General features: G+C 40.4%; 3 protein-coding genes across 22 annotated transcripts in view; 2 read left to right on the top strand and 1 right to left on the bottom strand.

Annotated features, from left to right (window-relative positions):
* Positions 1-1,673: 1,673 nt before the first annotated feature.
* Positions 1,674-5,243, top strand: crebzf (CREB/ATF bZIP transcription factor). Of its 2 annotated transcripts, XM_042092839.1 has the most exons (4): positions 1,674-1,841; positions 3,282-4,098; positions 4,305-4,383; positions 4,825-5,243. In XM_042092839.1, exons 2-4 carry the CDS (start codon positions 3,329-3,331, stop codon positions 4,912-4,914), a joined length of 939 nt encoding a protein of 312 aa, XP_041948773.1. In that variant the 5' UTR covers positions 1,674-1,841; positions 3,282-3,328; the 3' UTR covers positions 4,915-5,243. The 2 variants fall into 2 exon arrangements, with proteins under 2 accessions (XP_041948773.1, XP_041948774.1); XM_042092840.1 differs by lacking the exons at positions 4,305-4,383; positions 4,825-5,243 and having other exon boundaries at positions 1,675-1,841; positions 3,282-3,837; positions 3,938-4,080.
* Positions 5,244-9,705: 4,462 nt separating this feature from the next.
* On the bottom strand, positions 9,706-11,139 carry tmem126a (transmembrane protein 126A). The gene is made up of 4 exons (XM_042092841.1): positions 10,676-11,139; positions 10,386-10,579; positions 10,161-10,275; positions 9,706-9,954 (listed from the first exon to the last, which is right to left on the bottom strand). Exons 1-4 carry the CDS (start codon positions 10,771-10,773, stop codon positions 9,756-9,758), a joined length of 606 nt encoding a protein of 201 aa, XP_041948775.1. The 5' UTR covers positions 10,774-11,139; the 3' UTR covers positions 9,706-9,755.
* A 47-nt stretch (positions 11,140-11,186) lies between these two features.
* Positions 11,187-24,448, top strand: part of dlg2 (discs, large homolog 2 (Drosophila)) — a 180,592-nt gene continuing 167,330 nt past the window's right edge. For 10 of the 19 annotated variants that reach the window (XM_042092775.1, XM_042092779.1, XM_042092773.1 and 7 more), the window contains exons 1-2: positions 11,193-13,036; positions 13,744-13,875. In XM_042092775.1, coding sequence (XP_041948709.1) covers positions 13,018-13,036; positions 13,744-13,875 — 151 coding nt within the window. In that variant the 5' untranslated portion in view covers positions 11,193-13,017. Of the gene's footprint in view, positions 13,037-13,743; positions 13,876-23,464; positions 23,548-24,448 lie in introns of those variants that run through there. The other 9 variants (XM_042092787.1, XM_042092796.1, XM_042092783.1 and 6 more) reach the window with 4 other exon arrangements.

Raw genomic sequence — 24,448 nt, 5'->3', positions numbered from 1 at the left:
GCCTCGCTAAAGAAGCTTGAGGGTAAAGGTGATGGACTGGCCAAGCATGTCTCCCTAAACTCTACTGAGCATCTGGGACATCCTCAAATGGAAGGTGGAGGAGTGTAAGGTCTCTAACATCCACCAGCTCACTCATTACTTTACATTGTAGCAAAGTGTAATTTCTTCAGTGTTGTCCCATGAAAAGATATAAAATATTTACAAAAATATTAACTCAGTTTTGTCCTCATCAGTTTTACATTTTGTTGCTCACCGTCCACCCTCCTCATTGGACTCTCTCTTTCTCTCTCACACAAAGAAATACAGAAAAGAACAGATCTCAGCTTGTCAAGTTTTGTTTGCGTGTAACACACTGGTACTATAATCACAGATAGTTTTGTCTCAACATGGTGTGTGTGAGAAAGGACATTTTGCATGTGTGTGTGAGAGAGAGAGAGACAGAGACAGTATCAGTGAAGGTGTGAACTTTATTTGTAAGTGTGTGCATGTGTTTGTGTGGGTGTGGGTGGATGGTTGTGAATGTGTTTGTGAGAGTCAATGTGTATCTATGTATCTATGTGTGTGTGTGTTCATGGTTGTGAATGTGTTTGTGAGAGTCAATGTGCATATGTGTGTGTGTGGTTGTGAATGTGTTTGTGAGAGTCAATGTGTATGTGTGTTTGTGTGTATGTGTGTGTGTGTGTGTGTGTGTGTGTGTGTGTGTGTCTGTGTGTGAGAGAAAGAGAGAGAGAGAGAAAAGACTATCCAACGTGGAGGATGGAGAGTGAGCAACAAAATGTAAAACTCATGAGGACAACATAACTAGTATCAAGCCTTAGAAACTACCTCCGACTACATGAACTGCAGCACAGCACTTTCTGCATATCTCCAGACCAGAGATTGGCTACAGCTACAAAGTCCATCACTAGATATCCTTGAGTGTGGATAGAAACAAGGAGAACATGGTTATGCACCAGTCCCTACACCAGATCCCATTGCACCAGACTACCTTCTGAAGTTTGTCAGCTGCAAATGTGCGACTGTGACACTCAGGTGCTGCTGTAAAAAGCAAGGAGTCAAGTGTGGGAACTACTTGTGGGAACTGTCATGGTAACTCTTGCCAGAACATCAACCAGCCAGATGATAACAGAAGTGAGGGAGTGCAGGGGAGTTGAGGGGTGAGGTTTGTTAAATTTTAAACTGATTAAGGAAGTTTTGTTTTGTAATTGTTCAATAAAACCACTTTTTATGGATTTTTTTTATGGAAGCAATGGCATGTTTTGACTTGGAGTCTTTTTTACTCAAAACTAATGGCTAAGACAGACCCAAACCCCTAGTTAGACATCTCAAAAGCTAATATTGGTAAAAAATATATTTTCGTCCAGACCGGCACCCCAAACTTGATTGGCTCTCCAGGCATTTCCCAGAGGATTTGGTCATGGATAAATTGGGAGGTGTTACTAGACACCTCTAGAAACACATAGTAGAAAAAAGCTATTGGTAAGATTTTTTTTTGCAGATTGGCGAAAAAAATGCCTAACTTTCCCTAACTATTTGGAAGTAGGCTGTCCACCAGATCAAAAGAACAATGGGCCACATTACGTTACATTATGGCTTCCACGCCTGTAGGTGGCAGATACAAACATTCCACTAAGATCTTATCACACGTGAAGTGGACGCCATTTTGTTCTGTCGACGTCTCTCTACGCAGTATCTACGTTTGTGCTTGGAAAGTTCCGTGAGTCAGCTATTGTTTTGTCTGGACCAGAAACGTTCCCAACGAGGGTAAAAATATCTATTTTACAGTAAAATTTTGCCCTGCACGAAGAATGCTGTGTTAAGACACACGGTTGACTTTTTCGGTAAGTTAACTTGTGCTCATTTATGATGAATATGTTGCTGTGTCTTCGTGGGCTAGAAACCGTAACTGCCGCCTTTGTTAATAGTAACTTAGTTGGTATTTATCAACAGAAACTTGATTAGATTGTATTGAATTCCAATGGAGCATCGTTGATTAGCCATTATTACACTTGAATGTCACTGTTGTGATTGCAATATCACGAAATTAGCAGGAGGACTTTGGCCCACGTAACGTTAATGCTAGCTTCAACATAGCAGCTAGATAGCTACAGCTAAACGTTGGCCATACCAGAAAGGACCAGAACGCGCCAAATTGGGTTATATACATTTACAGCCTAAGTTAGATCACTCATTATCCTAACGTTATATTATGTTAAGTGCATTTGGAAAGATAAATATTGCCTCTTGAAAAACCTTATCCTATTACCTGCTTAACGTTAAGTATTATTACATAATAATGACTCGTCTGACTTTTACATGCACACTTTTTTCTCAGTCTGATTGAAATTATGTCAATTTAAGATGTCGTACCAAATGTTTACATGTCACTATCTAATCCGATCAGGTGCAGTTTAGACACGAGCGAATTAATCGGTGTTGTATGCATATTTCATTTGGTTTAGTGCGAGGTTCAGTGCAGTTATGAAGCAACAGTGTGAGGCCCTACGCATGTTTATTTAGTAACGTTACTGAAAGTAGAGGCAAGGAATAAAGGAATAGCTTTTTTTGGTGTTAGTTATCCCAGAAAATGGTTTTAGGTCATAGTAGACGGCTTCGTAATTAGCTAGGCTGTGGGTGAGCGATTAACATAATCACAGTAGTAGGGTAATAGATAGAAAGCCAACTGTTTGTTCATGCTACAAGTACTGAGCATGCGCACACATTCTGAATCTGATTGATGGCTGCTCAGTCGGATTCTAAAAGGATGCCAGTTTTACTCTGAACAATGTGTGAGCATGTTTACCTACCTGCTGCAACTTCCACATGCACTTAATTGAAGCCATCACAAAATTCTGGCTCTGAGGCCATGTTGGACGGGTGGGACCTAGTAAGAGTTATTGGGCCATCCTAGTCTCAGTATAGAGAATAAACCATTGTTGAACCATTGCCAGTACGCCCCTGTACGCAAGTATGGGCCAAACCCTTGCTTAGCTTTTGTAGACCATGAATCAGTCCAGAGTTAAATTATTTCCATTTAGTGAGATCTATGCTCAATTATGAATTATAACATTAGACTATGTCACAGGAGAGTATGATGGGTTTGTAAGAAGCTTTGTGACATTAATTCTCCGGTGTTGCAATGACTATGAATTATTTTGTGGTTTTAAAGATGTTTTTGCAATTTGTTGGGAATTGTAAAAAGAATGTAAATATCTGGAAGGTACTGATTCCTTCAACATACTACTCACTAGTTTACCTTTTGACTTTCTTCTGTCTTTCAGATCACTGCTTTTGCCACTTGAAGTGGTCTGTGAAAGAAGACCTTGATATGACAATGATGACCAGAAAGAGAGGCAGGTCCTCAAACAGCTCCTACCCCAGCATGGGTGGACAGCTATACAACCCTGATGTCACTGATGTTGTAAAGCCATCACCAGTCGAAACAGATACTCTCACAGACATTTCATTCGAGGACAGCAGTTCTCCCAGCGAGGACCTGGAGTTGTTTGGTTTGGAAGATTTCAGCTGGGTGCTTGACAAGGATGCACTGCCTTCTCTTGGAGACATCGACACATTGTGTGAGCTAAAAGATGACTGCTCCACAGATCAACACTTTTCAGTGGGTGGACAGACCTCGCAGAGGAAGTCAACATTGGATATCTCAAGTCGTGGGATGAACAAGAATGCAATTGCAGCCCGAATTAATCGCCTGAAGAAAAAAGAATACGTCGGTGGCCTAGAGAAGAAAGTGGGTTTGCTGACAACAGAAAACCAGATCCTCAAACAAGAAAATGGACACTTGAACAAGCGGGTGGAAGAGTTGGAAAATGAGACTAGGTATCTGAGAGCTGTATTGGCCAACGACAGCATGTTAGGCCAACTGTTATCTAGATTGAGCGGTGTGAACGGCATGAAATTTTCTACTTCACTTTTCCAGGGTTCAGAGACGAATGACCACGACTATGCCATACCCAAAAAGAGGGTGAAGGCGGAAGAGGGACAAACGTCTGGTGGCGTCTGTTTGCATGTGGACAAGGACCATGTCTCTGTGGAATTCTGCACTAAATGTGCAGAAAGTGCAAGCGCAGCACTTAAAATGTAGGGTCAAGTACAATCTATATCTTTCTAGCGATCATAAGGCGGAGCTTAGATCATTATGTGCACAATGTGGGGACATAAAAATTGAAAAAAAAAAAGTGCTTATTGTATATGTGCACTCAGCAATGGCATGTTTTTGAAATTTGAAAACAATGCAATGCTTTAAATGCAAGTTACTGCTAAACCTGTTGACAGTTTTTCCCTAGGTGGTTGCCTGCTACCCAGGATGAGAGGATATCTTGGCTCCGTGATTGCAGTCAAGAGATGAGGACATCACAAACCGATGTACGTTCCCCACTCCTTCCTTGAGAGATGCAGAAGCTCGTTAGTCAAGAGATAGAAACTATTTTGAATTAAGTGAAATGCAGCACTAGTCTGTTTCTGTTCATTTTTTGAGTTCTATCATTTTTTTATTGTTTGCTATATGCTGACATGGATTTGGGTTTCTTTTCTGTTGTGTATATATTAATGTATCTATGTGTGCTGCTGTGACGATTAAGTAGTCAACAAGAATGTTAGCTTATGAAAAATAATCTAATTAAGTGATGTTTCTCAAAAGGCTTTTTCCTTATCTAATCTGCAAGTTCATAACATGACACAAAAATGTTCATATACAAAATTTAAAAAAAAAAAAATCTTGGTAAGCAAACTCCTTTTGGTGAAACATCACTTTTTCCTATGAGGACTGTTTTCATTTGGCGATTTTATTTTTCCTTTATGCTAAAGTGGATATGCTGTGAGAAGCTGAAGAAACGGGACCAGCTGCAGCCATCTTGGCCCTGGTATATGTTAAAGGTAGTATGTGATCAGGTGTAAGTTACATCTTTGTGGTTATCCATTACACATGAACATGCTTTATAGAATGGAGATCACACAGTTTGTGTATGAGACGGCAGTATGGCAAACATGCTGACATTGTGCAACATCAACACAACACTGAAACCAATGAACAGTCTACCATCATTCAGTTATTTTGGATGGCCTTCATAGTAATATGTGAAGTAGTAACTGGACAGGTTTAGAAAACCAGTAGGTTTCAAAGCTTCATGGCTACTCTTTATGTGTGAAATGTACACATCTGTTCTGGGAACAAAGAATTATGTTTAAAGAATGATTTTGTTTGAAAATAAATGTAATTTTCAGTATTCTTGCCATCTGTTTGTTATGTGAATTCAGAATGTCTTATTCTTGTGTAAAACTGATGCATTTCTCTTTCTCTCTTTTCAAACAGCAAGCTTTTTCTGCTGGTTAAGCTCTTACCTTTCCTTCATCAAAGAAGCATAAGGGTGGTAAAACTAGATGTGGAGTTACTTTAAAGCTACATTGTGTCATTTTTTGGGTTGATTCTTAGCAAAAACCCATTATTTTCTTTCAAAACTATGTGCTTATTCATGTGTAATTACTTCCACCAACAAATCAAAGTATTCTCGTAAGCGTAGAATCTGCCATTCAGAATACATATGACCGAGTCGCCCGCATGGCAGTAGCCATGTTTTGGCCTCCATCTTTAGAATACATTAGCCAAGGAGGGCCATACCTGAAATTCTAGCTCTGCCTTTTGCGTTTGTCGGTCAGTTACCGAAAGAAAGTTGTAGTTGCGGCTGCTGATCCTGATCTCTGACTCTTCGTACGGAGATAGAAGTCCCTGTTAGCGTTATCTTGAACTACATACACTACCAGTCAAAAGTTTGGAGACACTTTCCTTTCCCCTCCATTATCCACTCCTTTATAGAAAGAATACCAGCTGAGATCATTTGCATTGTTTTTTACTCAGGGCAGCAGTTTTCAGATTACATTATGTGCTTACATAATTGTAAAAGGGTTCTCCAATGTTTTCACAGTTAGCCTTTTAAAATGATATTGGATTAGTAAACAGAATATGCCTTTGAAACATTGGATGAATGGTTGCTGATAATGGGCAATGTAGATATTGCATTAAAGATCAGCCATTTCTACAACAGTCGAACCCTTTTGCAATTATGTAAGCACATAATGTTATCTGAAAACTGCTGCCCTGGGTTAAAAAAAAACAATGCAAATGATCTCGGCTAGTATTCTGTCTATAATGGAGTGGAATGGACATTTCTAAGTGTCTCCAAACTTTTGACTGGTAGTGTATATTGTACAGTATCATCGAATAACGTTGGCACTGATAAGTTGCTCGCTGCATATAAGCCAAAATAACAAATCCATAATGACATTATTCATCTTGCAAGTATATAAGCTAAAGTTTCGCAGACTAAATTTCTAAATGCAATTTACAATCTCAACCTCATTACGAGAAGGAATACTTGATGAAGTAGTGTATGACATCTTATAATGCCAGCTAGGACATCTATGGTGTGCTTCCGTAGCTAGTAACCGCTAGATTGGAGAATTTCCCCCAATAATTATGTGGCGGTCCATTTTTATCATACCGCCTGAATTGTATGCACGAACGTGACTTAATTGCCTGGCTTGTAGCACTTTTAGCGTTCCAATTTGTCTTTGTGAGAGAAAAAAAACGTCACCAGGGCAGCAGCTGCCTCAGTAGTGCTGGGCGCTTGCCTTGAACATGAGTGCAAGCTTGTGGCTCATCTAAACAAGCTACGGGATGATTTACACTTGCATTCATATTCCAGCTTCATCACACTTACAATTTTAATTTAATCAAGTGCTGTGTTTTTTGTTGAGCTACGAGGAGGGGGGCATAGCTATTGTTATTGTTAGCTACATTAGCCTCTTTAGCAAACCAGCTCGAAACAAAACTTTACATTGTATTGCACGCACAGCAATTGGTGACCGGATTAAAGCAGCAATGTAATCAAGTGTGTAAGAGCATTTAAAATTCACATTAAATCGACCAACGTAGTACAAATAAAATACATCTCAATTTCATCTTACGGGCGCAGCCATCTTTGTCAACTCGTACGGATCTCCTCAATCACCTGAGGGTAGCTTCTACTCTCAGAAGCCCCGAGGTGGACAGTTGAAATTACGACCAAAAGACGGTGTGTCTTGGTGAAATGTAGTGAGTCAGCTGGGAGATTTAACACTTTCCAACTCGTAAAGGTGATACTGGATCGCACCATCAACCTGTGAAATTACACAATGTAGCTTTAAATATGACGGAACCAGTTCAGATAGGCTTTAGTGTAGAATTCAGATTAAATTTGAATTGATCATTTCAAATGTTTGCAAAGACAAAATATGACTTTCAGGTCATATACCTTAGAAAAGGCCCCTTGGCCATTACATTAATGGGGTATTATTACACTTGTACATTAAAACAGGCTCTATCGTTTTGGTTTCAGGTACCCCTTGTGGGGAGAACATTTTCTGAGGACCCCCTCATAATCGTAACAATTAAGCATATGCCATTTGTATTCCCCAAAGTTATGGTCAGGTTCACTATCCCTTGTTTTCTGGCAGTTGTGTAACTTGGTCTCTGTAAATGTTGCATCAAGTGACAACGTGGACTGACTCGAACATCTCTCTATGTTCATCAGCTAGCTATCTTTATGACCTGTGTGAAGTGATTCAAGTTCAATGTTAATCTGGGAGGAAGCCAATAGACACAATCTTCTTATTTTACTGGTGAAGAGGGTATATATATATATATATATATATATGTGTGTGTGTGTGTATTTATGTATGTGTGTACACACACAGTTCCACTCCATTATAGACAGAATACAAGCTGAGAAGTTGCATTGTTTTTTTTTAAGTATATTTTTCGGGCTTTTTTGCCTTCATTTGGATAGGACAGTGAAGAGTGACAGGAAGTGAGAGGGAGATGGGGTGGGATCAGGAAATGACCGCAGGTCTGATTTGAACCTGGGTTTCTGTGGGCACTTGGACCCGTGCATTGTATGGGCGCTGTAGCCTGTTGTGCCACAGCGCAAATTTTGCGGGCCCTACTTTGAGAACCACTGCTTTGAAGCCATATGTACTTGTATTATAAGTATGTCGGCAAGTCACCAATGGTGGAAGCTGACACGACCTAGTGTAGCATTCATATATGGCTGCAATGTTATGCCTTTAAAAGTGGCATACCCAAAGATCTTTGATTACCGCTCCGCTTCAGCCCTTTCTGGCATACCCTTGTTGCAACAGTTTTCATACTTATTGAGAACTACTTGGGAAAAAAGTCTGTACTGATATTTTATTGCCATTGACAATTTACATTACCTGTGCTACTACTAAAATGTTCATGGATCACAAACATTTTCAGAAGAAAGTGCTTTAGTTGGGGACTGTGGCAGTAGCCTGGGATAATCCAAACTCATTAACAAAGTGAATAGAGTCTGGTGACTCGATTGGGAAACGTTTGCAACACTTGCATTGTGACGGGCACTAACTTTGAAATCATTGGTCCAGCCTTACCATTCACATTGATCAGATTCCTAATGTTTACTTCACCTAAACTTAACTGACAGTAAACATCATCAACAGTCAGGAAACTATGTATGTGGGAAAAAATACATTGGGAAAAAAGTCTGTACTGATATTTTATTGCCATTGAAAATTTACATTACCTGTGCTACTACTAAAATGTTCATGGATCACAAACATTTTCAGAAGAAAGTGCTTTAGTTGGGGACTGTGGCAGTAGCCTGGGAAAATCCAAACTCCTTAACAAAGTGAATAGAGTCTGGTGACTCGATTGGGAAACGTTTGCAACACTTGCATTGTGAAGGGCACTAACTTTGAAATCATTGGTCCAGCCTTACCATTCACATTGATCAGATTCCTAATGTTTACTTCACCTAAACTTAACTGACAGTAAACATCAACAGTCAGGAAACTATGTATGTGGGTCTACCTTTGCTGTAAATACATTTCTGCATTTTTCAATGTTTGCAGGTGTTGCTGCGTCTGATTATCACAATAAGTTTCGGTTTTGTCTTGTCGCTGATTGGCCTGACATTTTTCTTGTCTATGGAAACTATTATGAACTATGGTGTTCTAGACCAGTGTTTCTCAAACTTTTTCAGGCCAAGGACCACTTAACCAGTAATAATAATAAATAAAAAAAACTCGCGGACCACCTACAGTAGCTAAGAAAAAGGAATAAAAGAGTATCTACTTCAACAGTATGTTACACAATAGGCTTACTCAATGAACCACCTTGCTTATTGTGTCAGAGAATTCATGATTTAAACTGGTGTAGCTTATAGGCAGTGCTGCAGAACTGTTCGGATTCACATACAAGTTGGTTCAATATTGCAAACAACTCATCTATATTATAATTTACCATGTCTGGTCTGCTTGTGGACCGCTTGGGATAGCTTGCGGACCACCAGTGGTCCCCAGACCACACTTTGAGAAACACTGTTCTAGACTAGATCTCTCTGAAAGAAGATCTAGGTGGGTGGGACCAGGCTACTGTGGAAGGGCAAAGCATATAATCTTTGCATTTAGGCATTACTAGTGATTTATGGGCTACTACAAATACAAGTAAGTCCGTTTCGAGTCACACTGCAGTAGGATTTAATAAGTTGTGTAAGTTTTCTTTAGGTTCCCATTATAAATGTCAATTTACCTAAGAATTTACCTAAGAATACAAACAAGCACTTACCGGTAAACCCCCCCCCCCCCCCCAAAAAAAAGAAGCAAAAACTCATGTTTAAAAAGACTTGCCAGTTTAATTTCTGTACAAAAATGACAGAGAAACCCTAATCGTGGAGGTCTTCATGATCCATGTCTACAAGTTTTAACAATTTGACATAAATGTCAAAATGCTTGGAAGCAAGGTAGGTCCCGAAAAAGCCTTGCAACACAAATACAAAGGCCATTTTTCTCGCTATGGGGCGACCGACAATCATCCAAAATCGCATGACATTTCCCTTCTCTGGCATAGGTGCTGTGTTGTATCTGAAACAAATCAGATTGCACATAGTTAAGTAATACAAGAAATTGTATGTTTATGTTAATGACATCAATCAGAGGTTTATTTACAAATCTAGATATGATGAAAACAATATTTGCACTTGCAAGTCAGAATGCACCTAAATAAACAATGATTTTAAAATGAAGTTTGCGCTAAAGCTATCCACAGAAAAACATTTCTCGAAATGCACCTGGCTGCAAGCCCTGCATTGACGGGTAGGGCCAAAAGAAGAGGATAGACGCCACCGCCCACCACTCCAACCATAGCACCTCTGATCACCGCACACGTAGGGCAGTTAAGATCTCCTGTGCAGTATTAAATGGGTCTGATCAATAGTTTATAATAAGCATAGTTTGACACATTTTATATATACATATATATAGGTGTTGTAAATATTTTGACAAGAGAAACCTACCCAAAATTAAGGGGTTTGAAACAGTTGCGTTGTACAGTGCCACAGTCGTCAGAAAGGGTAAGGTAGCCATGGGAAGACTGGATACTATGCGCCCTTGTGTGACATTGAGTGCACGCCGAAATAAACTGTTTGCTATTAATCCAGCAAAGGCCGCATTGCCCCCCAAATACAGGGGTCCGTATGAAAACAAGTTTCTGTAAACAAAAAATACATGTTATTGACAAATGCAGACTCACCTCTGTAGCGTCATACTCGCACAACTCACAAAACAAACGGAAGTGCGTACGTACCTGTCAGTGTCCGAAAGCTTTTCAAATTTCTTCAAAAGAGCATCGACAAATACGCCTTTCGGTGTTTTTTGTAAGGTTACTGGTTCTTGACTTGACATCTTTGAGCTGCCTGCAGACCCACACTATAGCAGCTAACGTTAATGATTGTGAACTTTACCAAGGTGGGCTATGTTGTCTGTTGTCTTGCTGTATCTAAACAGACTTGATTGAATCACACTAGAAAGCATACTGTGCTATACACGAAGCGAAATCCCTTGCACTTGCGTGTATATGCTAAACCCCCTTTCTGGTAGCATCTGTTGTTCGTTATTAATGCCTAATTTTCCTTCTATAGCCTACCGAATATGCTTCGTTCAGTCCATTATCCTACACTGCCTGGGCGCAGCCATGTCATAACCACGTGTGTGTGATAACGTCTGTCTGCTTCAACCTTAAAGCGGCTGATTGGTTCACAGAAGTATATGCAGAAAAAATATTCGCTTCCAATTGGATCCGAGGACCTTTCAATCACAGTGTGTAGCTAGTAATCAGCCTTCTCGTTGCTAAGGCGAATCTGGTGGTGTTGCTGCTGCTGCCGCCGCCGCCGCTGCTGCTGCCGCCACTGCCTTCGCTTGATTGCCTGGACAGCTGACCATGCACGGTAAAGGGATGCCCTGAAGCCGTTGAATTTGATACAGTGGCGGAACGTAAACAAAATAAACAACTTTTTATTAACTGGAGTTTAGGGACCAGCCGCTGACAAAGAAATTGCTCGACATGCTTAGAGTTGCGGTGATGGCAAAGCCATGCGTTTTAAGGAAAACTTGCAGGTATTTTCCAATAGGCGTCGCACTGACAGACTAGCTTTCCTGTCCCTTGCTTAGAATTAGCCACCCGACTAGTTAGCTAGCTAGGTAAGTCTGCAATGTCGGCTCTGTTGTGTCTGAGGTGTGTTCAGAAAGGGTTAAATAGTTTGTCATATTCTAGGAAAGGGTTACCTAAGTGTTTTGGTGACATCTTTATTAACTTAGTTATATAGGCTGTAGCCCTACAAACAAAATCGTATGTTATCAGATGAGGTTGTAGGGATCCATGTGAAATGAGAATGTTGACACATTAAAATGCTTGGTATTTGGATATGTGCATTGGATAAGCAATCGTATATTGTAAAGGCATTGAGTAATTGGTGGGAATGCATAACGTCAGATGGACAGTTTTGAGGGAGAACAACTTAAGTGAATTAATTGACTCTACATAGTCACATAGCTTCAGGTAATTTTGATCCTATGCGAGAAAGTCGGCTATGTTCAATTTGCTAGGTAACGGCAGTCAGCTGTCAGTGAATGTCTTGCTGAGTTTATTTTGGTCCACTCTATGTCCATCCAGTGAGTAACGTTAGATTAATCGAAGTGTTAATTAGCTACCTCTGGCTAAGCGAGTGCGGCACAAAGCTGACAGCTGTTTTGTGTGTAATAATTGGACAGCATTGTGTGCCATTGGACAGTAGTTCACTTTTTGGAAAATAAACACAACAATTGGGAAAGAAGACTATATGACCACTGAATGCCCCTCAACGCCATTGTCATACTGGAAAAGTGGCGTAAGATGAGGAAATTGGGGAAAGCTGTCAAGTGATGTCAGCATTCAATCAACGCAGTACTGTAATGTCTTGTGTTTATGCCTCGGCTGCCAGCGCGCGACAGAGGGAAATGACGTTCTGTACTGGCACGTCGTCTGGATGTTAATGCGACCCGATTCACGCCAGTTAATGTTAAGTTACGCATATACCCCTGGACTCAATTTCACATGTACAATATTTCTTTTATTAATTTAGCAGCCGCTTTTATCCAACGCAACTTACAAAATGAGGAATAACATTCAAGCTACATTGCAAAGGAGTCAATACTAGGCTACTACTACTATCACCATCACAATAAATACTAATACCAGATACAGATACTACCAGAGGATTTCAAATGATTTTTCATCTGAATGAGTTTTATTAAATTTACTCCTGAAACTTCCAAGGAGAAGATGGAGTGCAAGTCAAGGCATTTCGGGACATCTTGGAAGTTGGCTGTATTTCATGGATACGAAGGATACTTTTTGACATATGAATAGGCTGTTTATGTAGAGAATAAGTGATGACTGTCTAACATTAATTTGTCGAGGTTGATTTTTGAAATCCCATCATCCGAGGCTCACAGACTGCCTTCAAGAGTGCCTCTTAAACAGTTACAACTTGCCAAAACTTTTACACATGTTTACATTGGCCCAATTTTCATTGCCCCAATTGGGAGTAGGCCTACTGGATGTTTTAATGTAAGGCACATAAAAGTTACAGGAATTCCAAGGAAGCAAGCATGCCTGTAAGGAAACGAGGTGAGTAAAGAAAGGCTCTCACCCAAGCCACATATATTCCACATTCCATTTAGGCCTGTCACAAAATATTTTGATTATGCATGTGCATAAAGCTGCACGTGCAGAATGAATATATCCCATTCCCAGTATCATTTGCTGAATGTGATGTAAGCACATGCAACAAAAACAAACTGGCTATTTTAAGGTTATTGATAATTAATTGTCTAACACAAACATTGTAGTTTTCAGATAGTCTTCAGAACTGTCAACTGTACATGGCTTGGTCTGTTTTCATACAGTGTGATAAATTAATTTGTAATTTTCTGCCCATAATTATTACTATCATGTCATAACATTTCCTATTTGTAAAATAAGTTGATTTGTCATTTATGATGTGGGGGTGTTTCGGTATGTAGCCAATAGCACAGCTGAGAGAAAAAGGTAAATTGGTGTATGGAAAGGTGGTTGGAGAGGAAGTGGTCATACGCCGATGAGCTGGACATTTAGGCCAGGCCTGACATTTGATGAACAAGCTGAACTTATTGCTCCTTGGAATAGTGAACAATGAATTGGTTACTCTAGAGTTGGTATTTATTTAGCATTTTTTCTGTATATTTTATCCAGATGAAGTCGATTAGTTGATGCAACTGCTGTCTGTTTTTTATATACACATACTGCCAAAATACTTTAAAAGTAGACTACCATTTTTCTTGTTTTGTCTCTTACAGATACAACTCGAGCCATAGGGTTGTTGGAAGACTACTGCTCTAGACTAAGAAAGCCAGAAGAGCAACAGCTTAAAACTGCCATTTTAAGAGTGATGGACATCTTCAAAAGTAGTCTTTTTCAAGCACTACTTGGTAAGTGGATAGTATGTTCTTTGCATGATTTTAGTATGTTCTTTGTGGTTGCATTGACTTGGAAAATATTTTTTTCTTTATACAGTATGTGGAAATGATCATTGTTAGCATATCTATCTGTCTGTCTGTCTGTCTGTCTCTATCTATCTATCTATCTATCTATCTATCTATCTATCTATCTATCTATCTATCTATCTATCCAGCATACATTTCAGCCCAATCAATTCAGATTGTATCTCTGGGTTTGATCAACAATCAACAAGCTGAATTCAGGGCAGCCTGCATTTTTGCCACTTGGGACACTTAATCTTCATATTATCAAAACTGTTAGATGGCAGTTTTAAGGTTTTTATACATGAATGAAATGGGTAAAATGAACATATTTTTCTGAAATGCATACCCAAAAGAGAGTTTTGCCTGTCTTTTTTATTGACAGCTTGGCACGAGCTTGAAGCACTAACAGTCACAAGTGTCCAGTCATGGGTTTACTATATTGTTATATACTTGATACAAATGTTCTCCCATTAAGAACGTATGACAATTAGTCTCCTTTCATTTGCCTTTTTGTGCAGAACAAAAAAGTGTGCAGATTTGGCCTAACATTCATTGCCTTTATATAGTAGCTACTCTGAAAAAGGAAACTGTCATAACACTCCCTCCGGTTCCATATAAAAAAGAAACCAAATATGGAGTTCTGCTGGCATTAGCAAGAGTAGATAATGACTGAGCTGCAGTTTTCGTTAGATGAATTCACAAAAGACATGTATGCTTAAGGGTTCTAAATTCTCTCTACAGCTAAATCATTAAACGTGCTATTCACTCATTACTGGAGTGAATGTGGTTACTATGAGTCAGATGTATCTTGTTTTTTGTCGCATTTGCTCTACTCATGATTCACTGTCTTTTAGCTGTGCGCCCGTTCTGCAGGTTTAAGCCTTTTTTTTCCTGAAATAGTTATTTTTAACCTTGCTGATTTGGCAGTGGGATCCTTCCCTGTGCCTCTGGTATTTTTAATGTGCTCCATGAGAACTCCTCCTCAGAGGGTTTTTGTTTCTTGTAATGAATCAAAAAGAAACATATTGATTCTAGGATTGTTAGGATTAGATGCACAGCAGACTGCATTGCTTTTACACAGTGATGATTCCTTTTACATGACCGTACTTTTTAGCTTGTTGCAATTTAAGAATAGGCCTGTGTAACCCTTGGTTCAAAATAGAATAATAAATAGACATACATAACATTTAAATAAACAATGGTTACACCTGTCTCTAGTTAAGCTCATTTTACTAATGGCAAATAACATAGTAGGTCATGTATCACTGGGATTTGACATATTATGCATATTATGATGGTGACAGAGCGTGGACCCATATCCTGTGTATGTTTTTGTTGTGTAAAATACTCTTTGAGCTTGAATGGCCTCTAGAACTTTCTCTGACCCTTGTACAGATTTAATGGGTCAATGAGCAGATATTTGTAGCAATGTTATAATTACAATTACAAATTTGTTCAAAAGTAAATCCTCTTTTAGTCCCGTTTTCAAAGACAAGTCGTGATGAATCTGTTCACTGCTTCCCATATGGGTCATCTCTGTGAAATGATCATTCTGCCACCAGTATAATGGACGAGCACTGAGGCTACTAGCTCAAGCCTGTATTTAGGTTAATGCTGTCTGGATGTCGACTGAACGAGGCACTGTGTCTGTGTGCTACTGCTGCGTGTGGTGTAGAGTGTTCTGCTCCAGTATGTGTCCTCTCAGTTGAAATCACTGTAAAAAAACTGCAATCAATGTAACAAGCCTTGATGTTTTTTATTTAACATTTTTTAAACACTTATCTTGGCCCCAAGGGTCCCTTCACATATTAAAATCAAACAATATAGCCACACAGCTAGGGTGAGTGGTGAAAGTACGATGTCTGGATGTGTGTTATGTTTGAATACAAAGGTAGGCATAGGCATTAAGCATGGTGTACTGTATGAAATTGTAGTCATGCTTTTGTCACCTGTAGTCATGTTTGTGTTACCTTTTAGGTGTAACCCTTGCATTGTATTCTACGTTTTCTTCAACAAATATGTCCTAAAAGCTGCTACAGCACAGTTGGGAACTCCCCGTTTCAACGACTGGTCAGCTGTTTTGGGCCTCATGTGGTTTTAGAATGTATAGACACCTGCACCACCACATATGTACCACCATGTAGTAGTTATTAGGAAGACATAAAAAAAATATATATATATATATGGTTCAACGCGTCTACCAGGCAACTTGCCTACCAGGTGACGGTAAACAGAGTGTTATAGAACCTAATGCGTCACATGAAAAAAACGTAATTGAAACACATTGTATTTTGTTTTTTCATTGTTAGACTGAAGAGGTAATCTTTTAATGATGGAAAATTGCATAATGGATTTACATGATGGATTTTTTTGGCTGTTAATGTTGTACCTGCAATTAGCAACTGAATCAAAAATATAATTTTGGACCATACATAAAGCTAATACCTCCTGAAATAGATATAATCATCTTATAAAGCATTAGGTTGTATCTAATCTGGCCAGCGTGTGCTCCATGATAAAGCCCTCATCATAACACAGGAGAGTGCCTTTCAGCCTCTTAACCCATTCATCATTCACCCTCAATGAAATATGCTGAGATGTTCACTTCCATAAATTGTATGCAACAGTTTGTCACTTTTTGATGCATGTTTTCATAAGCAATTACTGGTATCATCTTCAAATTAGCTTTCATGTAGACAGTCATGTGAAGGACAAACACAGCTGTCGTTTCAGCTTGCCGCCTAGGCTACGCATTATGCCATTTTGTTATCTGGGTCAAACTTAGACAAAATTATTGCTCATCACTGAAAGACATGAGCCAACTTACCAAGCCTAAAATCAATGACAATTGCACTGTTGTTGTTGGTAATGTTCTGCATGCCTTTTGAGTGATTGGAAATATGTGGTGGTGTTGTCAGCAGTTGTCTATTTGTCGTAGGTATTAATGTATGGAATGGTGATTTTATATGATAGTATTTAACTTGACTTGACAATTGTTATCTTTGTTTTACTATTAACATGTATTGATAGGTGGTTATCCTGTTTTAAACTGCTAATGTAAACCTTCATTCACTCCTGGTCTAGTAGTCTCTTCAGTGTAGGTAATTTGAATATATATTGTTTTACAACTGTTTTCAAGTATACAAGGTTCTTGTGAAAGGGACAGGTGTTATGTGTTTAGTGAGCTACTATATCATTGAAGTCATTTTCAGTAATCACATGGTGGCCAGAAATCATACCCTTTTACTCTAAATTATTCATTATCACCAAAGTCCAAATCTGGGAGTAGACTACTGTCTGCCAATTTATTCCCTGGAGGTTGTTAATGGGCCATATTTGTCACTGTCAGACGTAGCGGCTTGGACACTGGCCGCCTTAACAGACAAGGCTTTGTGTATTCTCCTGTTTCATGGAGAAGCCGTCCTGAGAGAATTTTTTCGATGCAGGTAAACCGCAATTAAAACTCTTTTCCTATGGGAAAGCTGCGTCTGCCAGCCAGAGATATCTCCATTAGCCTTACTTGTGGAATCTGCTCACCAGCAGACTGGAACCTCTGTCACTGTTTTGATGCTTGCTGCTGACTGTAAATTGTTTCAGGCCACTGGTGAAAGTTTAGATATACATATATAAAGTATAAAGGCCTTTAAACCTGTTTTGATAGGGCAGTGAAGAGGAGAGAGAGAGAGAGAGAGAGAGTTCAGGAAATTACCTCAGGTCAGACTGGAACCCTGGTCCCTATGGGCACTGGGCCTATTTGGAACACTGACACTACTGACGCTACACTTGCATTACATGAGCGCCCCCACAAAATGAGATTTAATTTAAGTTGACTCCTGCGTGCCAACTCCTCTCCTCCACCTCGGAATAATCTGGCCTTCCCGTGGGTTTACTTGAGTGCCACTAATCCCACCAGGGTTACTTTACTTTATGGTGGAGCTATGAAAGCTGTGCATGCCAGCAAATGGCAAGGAGGTGCCCTCAGTCAGATTACCACCGACGGTCTCCGCGAGGTCTTCGACCATCATCTGACAGTCCTCTTGTTCAGCTGGGGCCTAAAGGCTGAGTTTGGTCTGGTCCTTTTGTGACAACACAGAGTCAAGCCAAAGAGCAACTTTTGAGGTGAGGGAGACGGCTAAGTTTACTTACGTGGTTACGTGGTTGTGTGCGAGTCATGCCTAAAGAGTTTTAGACCTGAATAATGTAGCTGAGGCATTAAAGTGAATCTTAGCCGACTTAAGTGCTATTAACCCAGTGACCGATGCTCTAATGTCCCTAATGAGAGATGCAGAAATCCAGGTTGGACTTGTTAAGGAAGACATATTTATGTGTTGATGTTGACTTCATGCTGTGGTTTTGGGCTCTTTCATGGAGCCTAGCCAAATGGGATCTTGTTGTTGCAGCTGTATAATGTATCATGGAATAGATAGAGGTACACATCTTCTATCTTCATTTGGACTGAAGTGCTGGTCTAGTCTGATGAAGTAGTTTACAGACTGGAGTTGCTTATGTAAGTGGTCATCCACTAGGGGGCAGTCTTAGTGTATGTTTGACAACTGACCCAAGTTCTGTTGGAAATTTATTTAGTCACGAGTTTGAAGAAAACTGTTGTGTAGAGAAGACGACTGTAAAGAGAGAAAGAAACTTAATAACTGCTTATATTTACTGTTCTATTTGAGCTCTTAATATGTTCCCTTAATATGGGAGCCCTGTGTTGTTCAATGATAGGAAAGGATTGAGAATTTCATATTCATGGAAATTCATGAATATCCATATACTCTGGAATGGCATTGGTACAGTTACTAACCTTAAGGTAGATTGGCTGGTCTTTTTGGAGAAATATGCTACATCTGTCGATGGGGAAGCTGTTCCATGTTGTTGGAAGCATAACGCCATGTGTAGTATCATTTGTAAATAAGTGATGGTGCATACATAAATCACTGTTTCTGTGATTGGATGTTTTGGGTTTTTATGTAAGTGTTTGATTCCCAGATGTGCAAACATTTTATTTTAACAGTGTGGTTCAATTTTATACACACATGGAAGTACAGTCTGGTGTAATGCCATCCAGGAGTTATGTTAGTGTAGTACAAAAGTAACAGGATGCATGGCCTACTTCATCACGTTTTGTGGAATGTTTCTCATGTGAAGGACCGATTAAAAGCACCTGTCATACCTACTAGTCATCCAGGCTATTCACTATGTGGTTATGATCTAGGTCTGAAAGCCTGTGAAAATGTAAGCAATGATTTACAATGTTATCACCAAAATACATTAGTTAACATGCTATTTATGTAAACCCCTTACTACTGCCTTAAATATTAAACGAATAACAGTTACTTTCTTTTATATTTAATCAGTAAAATGATCATGAATAAGCCATGCGATGAATGAAGAGGCATTAAATTTCATTTAGCTGTTCTTGTTGGAAGCCCATAAGGAATTCTGTTGGCGACCCCGGAGGGCTTTTCAAAAGCACAAATGAGCCATAAAATTGAAGGTTACTTCTCACACCCCCTTTTGTGTTTGTTCTCTTTATCCCTGTTGGCCTGGCCCCTGATCCCCCCCCCAGTCTGCGTGGCTGTTTGGGAGCAGTGGGGGATAGAGGCTCTGTGCAGCTCTCGTTTGTGGTGGTGGGGATGATGATGATAGTCACGGCCCTTGCAGGAGAGAGTCCCACATGTCTGCTCCCGCGTCCTGTTTCTGGCTGCACAAATATATCAATAAAGTTTAACTCCTTAACTCCCAGTCTGCAGGTGGGGGTTTGTGGCTCTGTGTTGTGCTGGTGTGGTAGTGAAATGCTGATGATGATGATGGTGATGGTGATGGTGGCAGCCTTTGCAGGAGAGAGTCTGCAGCACGCTCACGTCCCACTCACAGCCCACATTACTGCTCCTGCTCTCGGTCCTGTTTTTGGCTGCACATGGAGGAGGCTACTCCCACTCAATGCTCTGCCACTGCTAAATAAATCATCACTCCTCTCTCCATTCATTCAGGAGTGGCGCAACAACAAAGATGCTCTGATGCATCTTGCTTAGTTGCGACTGCAACAGATATATCCATGTGTTCCAGAGAGATGTTAGGCAAATGTGACACTTGCATAATGGTCATCCTTGGCCCTGTAGCTTAGTGGTTTTCATGCATTGTTGTAGTATACTTGAAGCTGGGCTTGCAAAAATGATCAGGCCAAAGCATTTCATATGTGAGATTGTTGTCATGATGACCATATTTTACAATTAGGGAGTAATAGCAATGACTAATAGCAATTTTGTTTCACAGCACTGCATTTAATGAGGTGGAGGTATGAGTCACTTAAGGTCAGTTTGTGCCTCCAGTAGCCACTCAGTAGGCTATGGCTATATAGTTACGATCTGCCACTGACTTAAAAAATTGAAATGTATTATCTGGCATCTCATCATGTTGGTGTGGAGGAGTTCTGACCATCGGTTAGAAAGGAAGCAGGAGTAATCTCTCCCTGGAGAAGAGGGGAGATTACAGGGATGAGCCCACTCCACCCACCCCTTACATAACCGTCATGGTGTTGGAGGAGGAGGGAGGGGACAGCTGATCTGCATTGTGTGCATGCTTGCCGCTGTGGATGTGTGCCTTTCCAGTGGCACTGAAACAGTTGCCTTGGAAACCCAGCACATGACTTTTTTTCCCCCCCGTAAACCTCAGCTGATTGGAATTCGAAAGTGTGATATTGCCAGCAAAACAAATGTGTTAGGGAGCACTGGGTTGCTGGATGCCAAATTACCTCTGATAAAGTCATAAAATGATGACGGCACAGTTAATAGGACATAGAGAAACAATGTATTACCGCCACTAATAGTTCTCTCCCACCTTGTGCCTGTGGCACCATTTTGTAAGGGGTGTTAATACTAGGGTTTAAAATGGATGTGGTGTATATTAAATTTTTATATTTGACTGAACAGATGTCTGCAGGCAATCGCACATGAATGCAGCTGTCCTCAAATGCCACGTTGGGATTTGGGCCTTTTTTCCCTCTGTTCTCCATGCATTACAATATGGCAAACAATACTATTAAAATGTATTGCATAGGCCTACTGGTGGTGGATCACACTGGTAAAGGATTAAATGAGAATACGTGTTAGGGTGTAATGAGATGATGTGGCCCTGTCATATATAGGGCTAAATAAAACTGAACTCATCAGTTTGTAAAATTGCACAATATCAAATTATAAAATGGCACATACGGTACCAAATCTGACTTCATGATTCAGGTGAGTTGTTTTAACCCTTCGTGTGGAGACCTGTGTGAGCGAAAGAAGTATGTGTGAGTTTCTGGCCTAAGTTCCAGTGCCAGTGGGGTTTCAGACATACATACAGTCAGTGACTGGGCACAGCTTTAGCTGTGGCTAAGACCTCTGACTGGCTTCTGGCATTAACACTGCTAAGTGCTATCTATCTAAGCTTTGATGCTGTCTAGAAATGAGTGAGCTGGGACGACTTCCAAAAATGTCTTGTACAATGTGTTAGCACCGGGGATGTGTGCAGGGTGACTGCTGAGGATTTGGTTTATTGAGCTGCTTTTTGGACACACCTTTTGTGAGCTGGCTTAATTGTGTGCCTAATTTGTTTGTTCTGGTTTATTGGGCATTGTTATCTCTCTCTCACTTTTTCCTCCTGACTCTCTCTCACCTCCCCACTCTCTCTCTTTCTTTCTCTCTCTCCCTCTCTCTCTCTCTCTCTCTGTGTAGCCAGTGTTTGTGGACCCAGAGCTTGTTTATTCTGATTGCATGGTCTGGATAATCCCCCCCCTCGACACACACACACACACACACACACACACACATACACACACACACACACACACAGCTACAACACTGCACCTGTAGCTCTGACACAGTTTGCCCCCTGCGCTGAGAGAGTGAATGTTCTTAGCAAATGAAATAAGGCCTAGTAGCATGTTAGCAGAAGGTCTGGAGAGCAAATTCACTAGAGGGGGAGAAAAATGTCCCGTATGGTTACAGACAGATGGATGTGAAAGTACATGCCTAATCCTTATGTGCAGTGGCACATAACAGTGAGTATTCTCATGCCGTCTTTAATGCGATTGCATAATGAGTATTTTTTTTCAATTCTTTGCCTTTTGTGTCGTGTTGACTCCTGCTGGTTTTCATTCAGTGCGGTAAGTTGTTGTCCTGCATCAATCTGTTTGGGGCTGCCCAGCAGGACCTTGGAAAAACCCACAGCTGTAGTTGAGGGACACAACTAGACTTGATTTGCATTGCACTACAGCAGTGATGGGACGCAGCAAAGCTAAAAAGCCTATGACCCCACAATATGTGGTAAGTGGAGTGGGATATTGCATTGTGGTTATCACAGAGCTGTTTTCTCTTTTGGTGTAATTCATATTTTTTTTCTGTCTGTAATTACGACGATGCACTTATTTTGATAAAAGGAGTGAGGATGAGGATGACTGAGGATTATTATTCATTTTGAGGAATGAGGAATTTATAGCAATGTTAGGAGACACTCAAACAGCTGGATATATTCACAAGTGTGTTGTGTTGTGTGTGTTGAGGTTTTTCCGTCCTTATCACAGTGGTCACCAGAGGAAAGATGCTCAAAACTGACAACTGACTGTATCCTGTTCTGCTAAATAATTTATTTGCCATGGCCTCATGTTCTAGCTTGATTTCTAGAGAGACAGTGTTGTACTGGAGCTAAACATTATTTTGATCGTGAAAGTGCAGAACACATGTGTCCATTGTGAGACGATCTCGTCAGAGATTGTTGAGATCCTCTCATATATGTTTTAAGTCTTCCAGCTCCCAGCTACTTCCTGGTAAGAATGTCTTTCTGTCTGTCTGTCAGCCTCTGTGTCTGTCTGAGCCTTTATGATGTCTATCTGCATTCCACTATATGTTTTTGAACACACACACACAAAGTGGACCGCTTGATGACTTTTAGGAGTGGTTTGATAAGATGTCTATTGCCTGGATAAGAATCGCGAACCTTGCCTTTAAGCTGTCCATCACATGCAAGCTAGTAGCTAGTGCGTTTTTGAGAGGATTTGTTGTGTGTATCATGTTGCTGTGTCCTCACAGAGACCCACTTGAAGTGGTAGCCTGCATTGCCTGACCTCAGAGGCTCAAGTATGCTCATCTCTTAGTGGCCAGGAGTCTTAAACACTGTCCCAGTGGCGCTGCCTCCATCCCAACATTAGCCCAGCCCAGCCCCGACACTCCAGTACGCCCGCCCGACCTGCCTTATAAGGGCATGTTTATACATGGGATGTGTGGCTTTAGACACACACACACACACACACACACACACACACACACACACACACACACACACAAAAGTGGACTTGCTTTCAGCAGCATGGTGGTGTTGTTAAGCATATCGCCAGACGCAGAGCAGCATTAGAAATCAGCTGTCGCATTTGAGGGATGTCAGCCGGGGGGGCGTAAGGTCATTGTCTCTATTGGAGGGAACAGGAGGCCTCCCCGGCGGATTAAGGCTGCCTGCTCAGATGCTGCTAGCACAGTCATCTGGCACCTCCTCAGAGCCCTGTTGCATGACACGGCGCAGGCAGCAGGCAGCAGGCAGTGCTTGTCATGTCCGTGGAGACGCAGGGAGTGTTACTACACTGTAAGTCATGTTACTCTTTTTTTTTTTTTTTTTTTTTTTTTTTAAACTACAAAGTTTGCCAGCGGCTGTATGGATGTGTTTTTCGTTGATTAACATGGGAGAGGAGAGAGTCTGGAGAACTTCTCTGAAACTATAGTTAGCATTTTTTTGTGTGTTTCGCTAAGGCTCTATGGGTCTCTGGAGCTATTGTGCCACAGTCGGCTTGCTGAGTGTTGGATTTGCATAAATTTAAGTCAGGGTGGTGTGATTTACTTTGTTCATCTCCACTTAGAAAGAGAGGCTCATGGAATGGGAGAAAGATTTGTGTCTTTTTCAAGTACTGAGCTCTTCGTTGAAAAGGCAAGAACTAGTTTTTGTGGCGCTATGTTTGGAAACATGGATGCAAGCTCTGTTTATTTTCTTTTTTGACGTGTTTTTTTTCGTGTATTGACTTTATTTATGTAGTTGAAACATTGTTAGTTATAAAGATCATATTCCTATAATTATTTGTCCACTTATGTAGCACTACTAGATCGGCACTACTAAATTTTCTTAGAAATGTATAATAAAATGTGAAAATATTACTGGAGTCATTTAAGGGGAAGTTTAGAGTGAAGTCACAGCTCCTCAATGACAATGCCATTACTAACCTCTGTCATTTTAACAGTTTTAGATAATTTGTTGTTGTAAAACTGTCAGCTGTGAAAGCGGGTGGGGTAGAACTGAGAGAATTTCGTGACAATCTCTTAAGTGAGGGAGAGAGCGAATGACTCACAGTTGTGTTGAAATGTTGCCAATAGTTTAGATGGAAGGCCTTGGAGAACCCAATAATGTAATAATTTCCTGAAAACGTAATAGCCCCCAATAATGTAATAACATGACTTTATTACATTCATTACCTGTAGAGGTGATTTCTTTATTG

This window comes from Alosa sapidissima, chromosome 5, assembly GCF_018492685.1.
Source record: "Alosa sapidissima isolate fAloSap1 chromosome 5, fAloSap1.pri, whole genome shotgun sequence".
Classification (NCBI taxonomy): Eukaryota; Metazoa; Chordata; class Actinopteri; order Clupeiformes; family Clupeidae; genus Alosa; species Alosa sapidissima.
Note: the sequence above shows the minus strand (reverse complement) of the source record. Positions and strands in the feature narration are given on the sequence as shown.

Coding starts and splice junctions, on each gene's coding strand:
- crebzf (XM_042092839.1), top strand. CDS start 3,329: ATGACAATGATGACCAGAAAGAGAGGCAGGTCCTCAAACAGCTCCTAC. Junction 4,099..4,304: donor GCAAGCGCAGCACTTAAAAT/GTAGGGTCAAGT, acceptor GTTTTTCCCTAG/GTGGTTGCCTGCTACCCAGG. Junction 4,384..4,824: donor TGAGGACATCACAAACCGAT/GTACGTTCCCCA, acceptor TTTATGCTAAAG/TGGATATGCTGTGAGAAGCT.
- tmem126a (XM_042092841.1), bottom strand. CDS start 10,773: ATGTCAAGTCAAGAACCAGTAACCTTACAAAAAACACCGAAAGGCGTA. Junction 10,580..10,675: donor AAGCTTTCGGACACTGACAG/GTACGTACGCAC, acceptor TTTTGTTTACAG/AAACTTGTTTTCATACGGAC. Junction 9,955..10,160: donor AATGCAGGGCTTGCAGCCAG/GTGCATTTCGAG, acceptor GATTTGTTTCAG/ATACAACACAGCACCTATGC.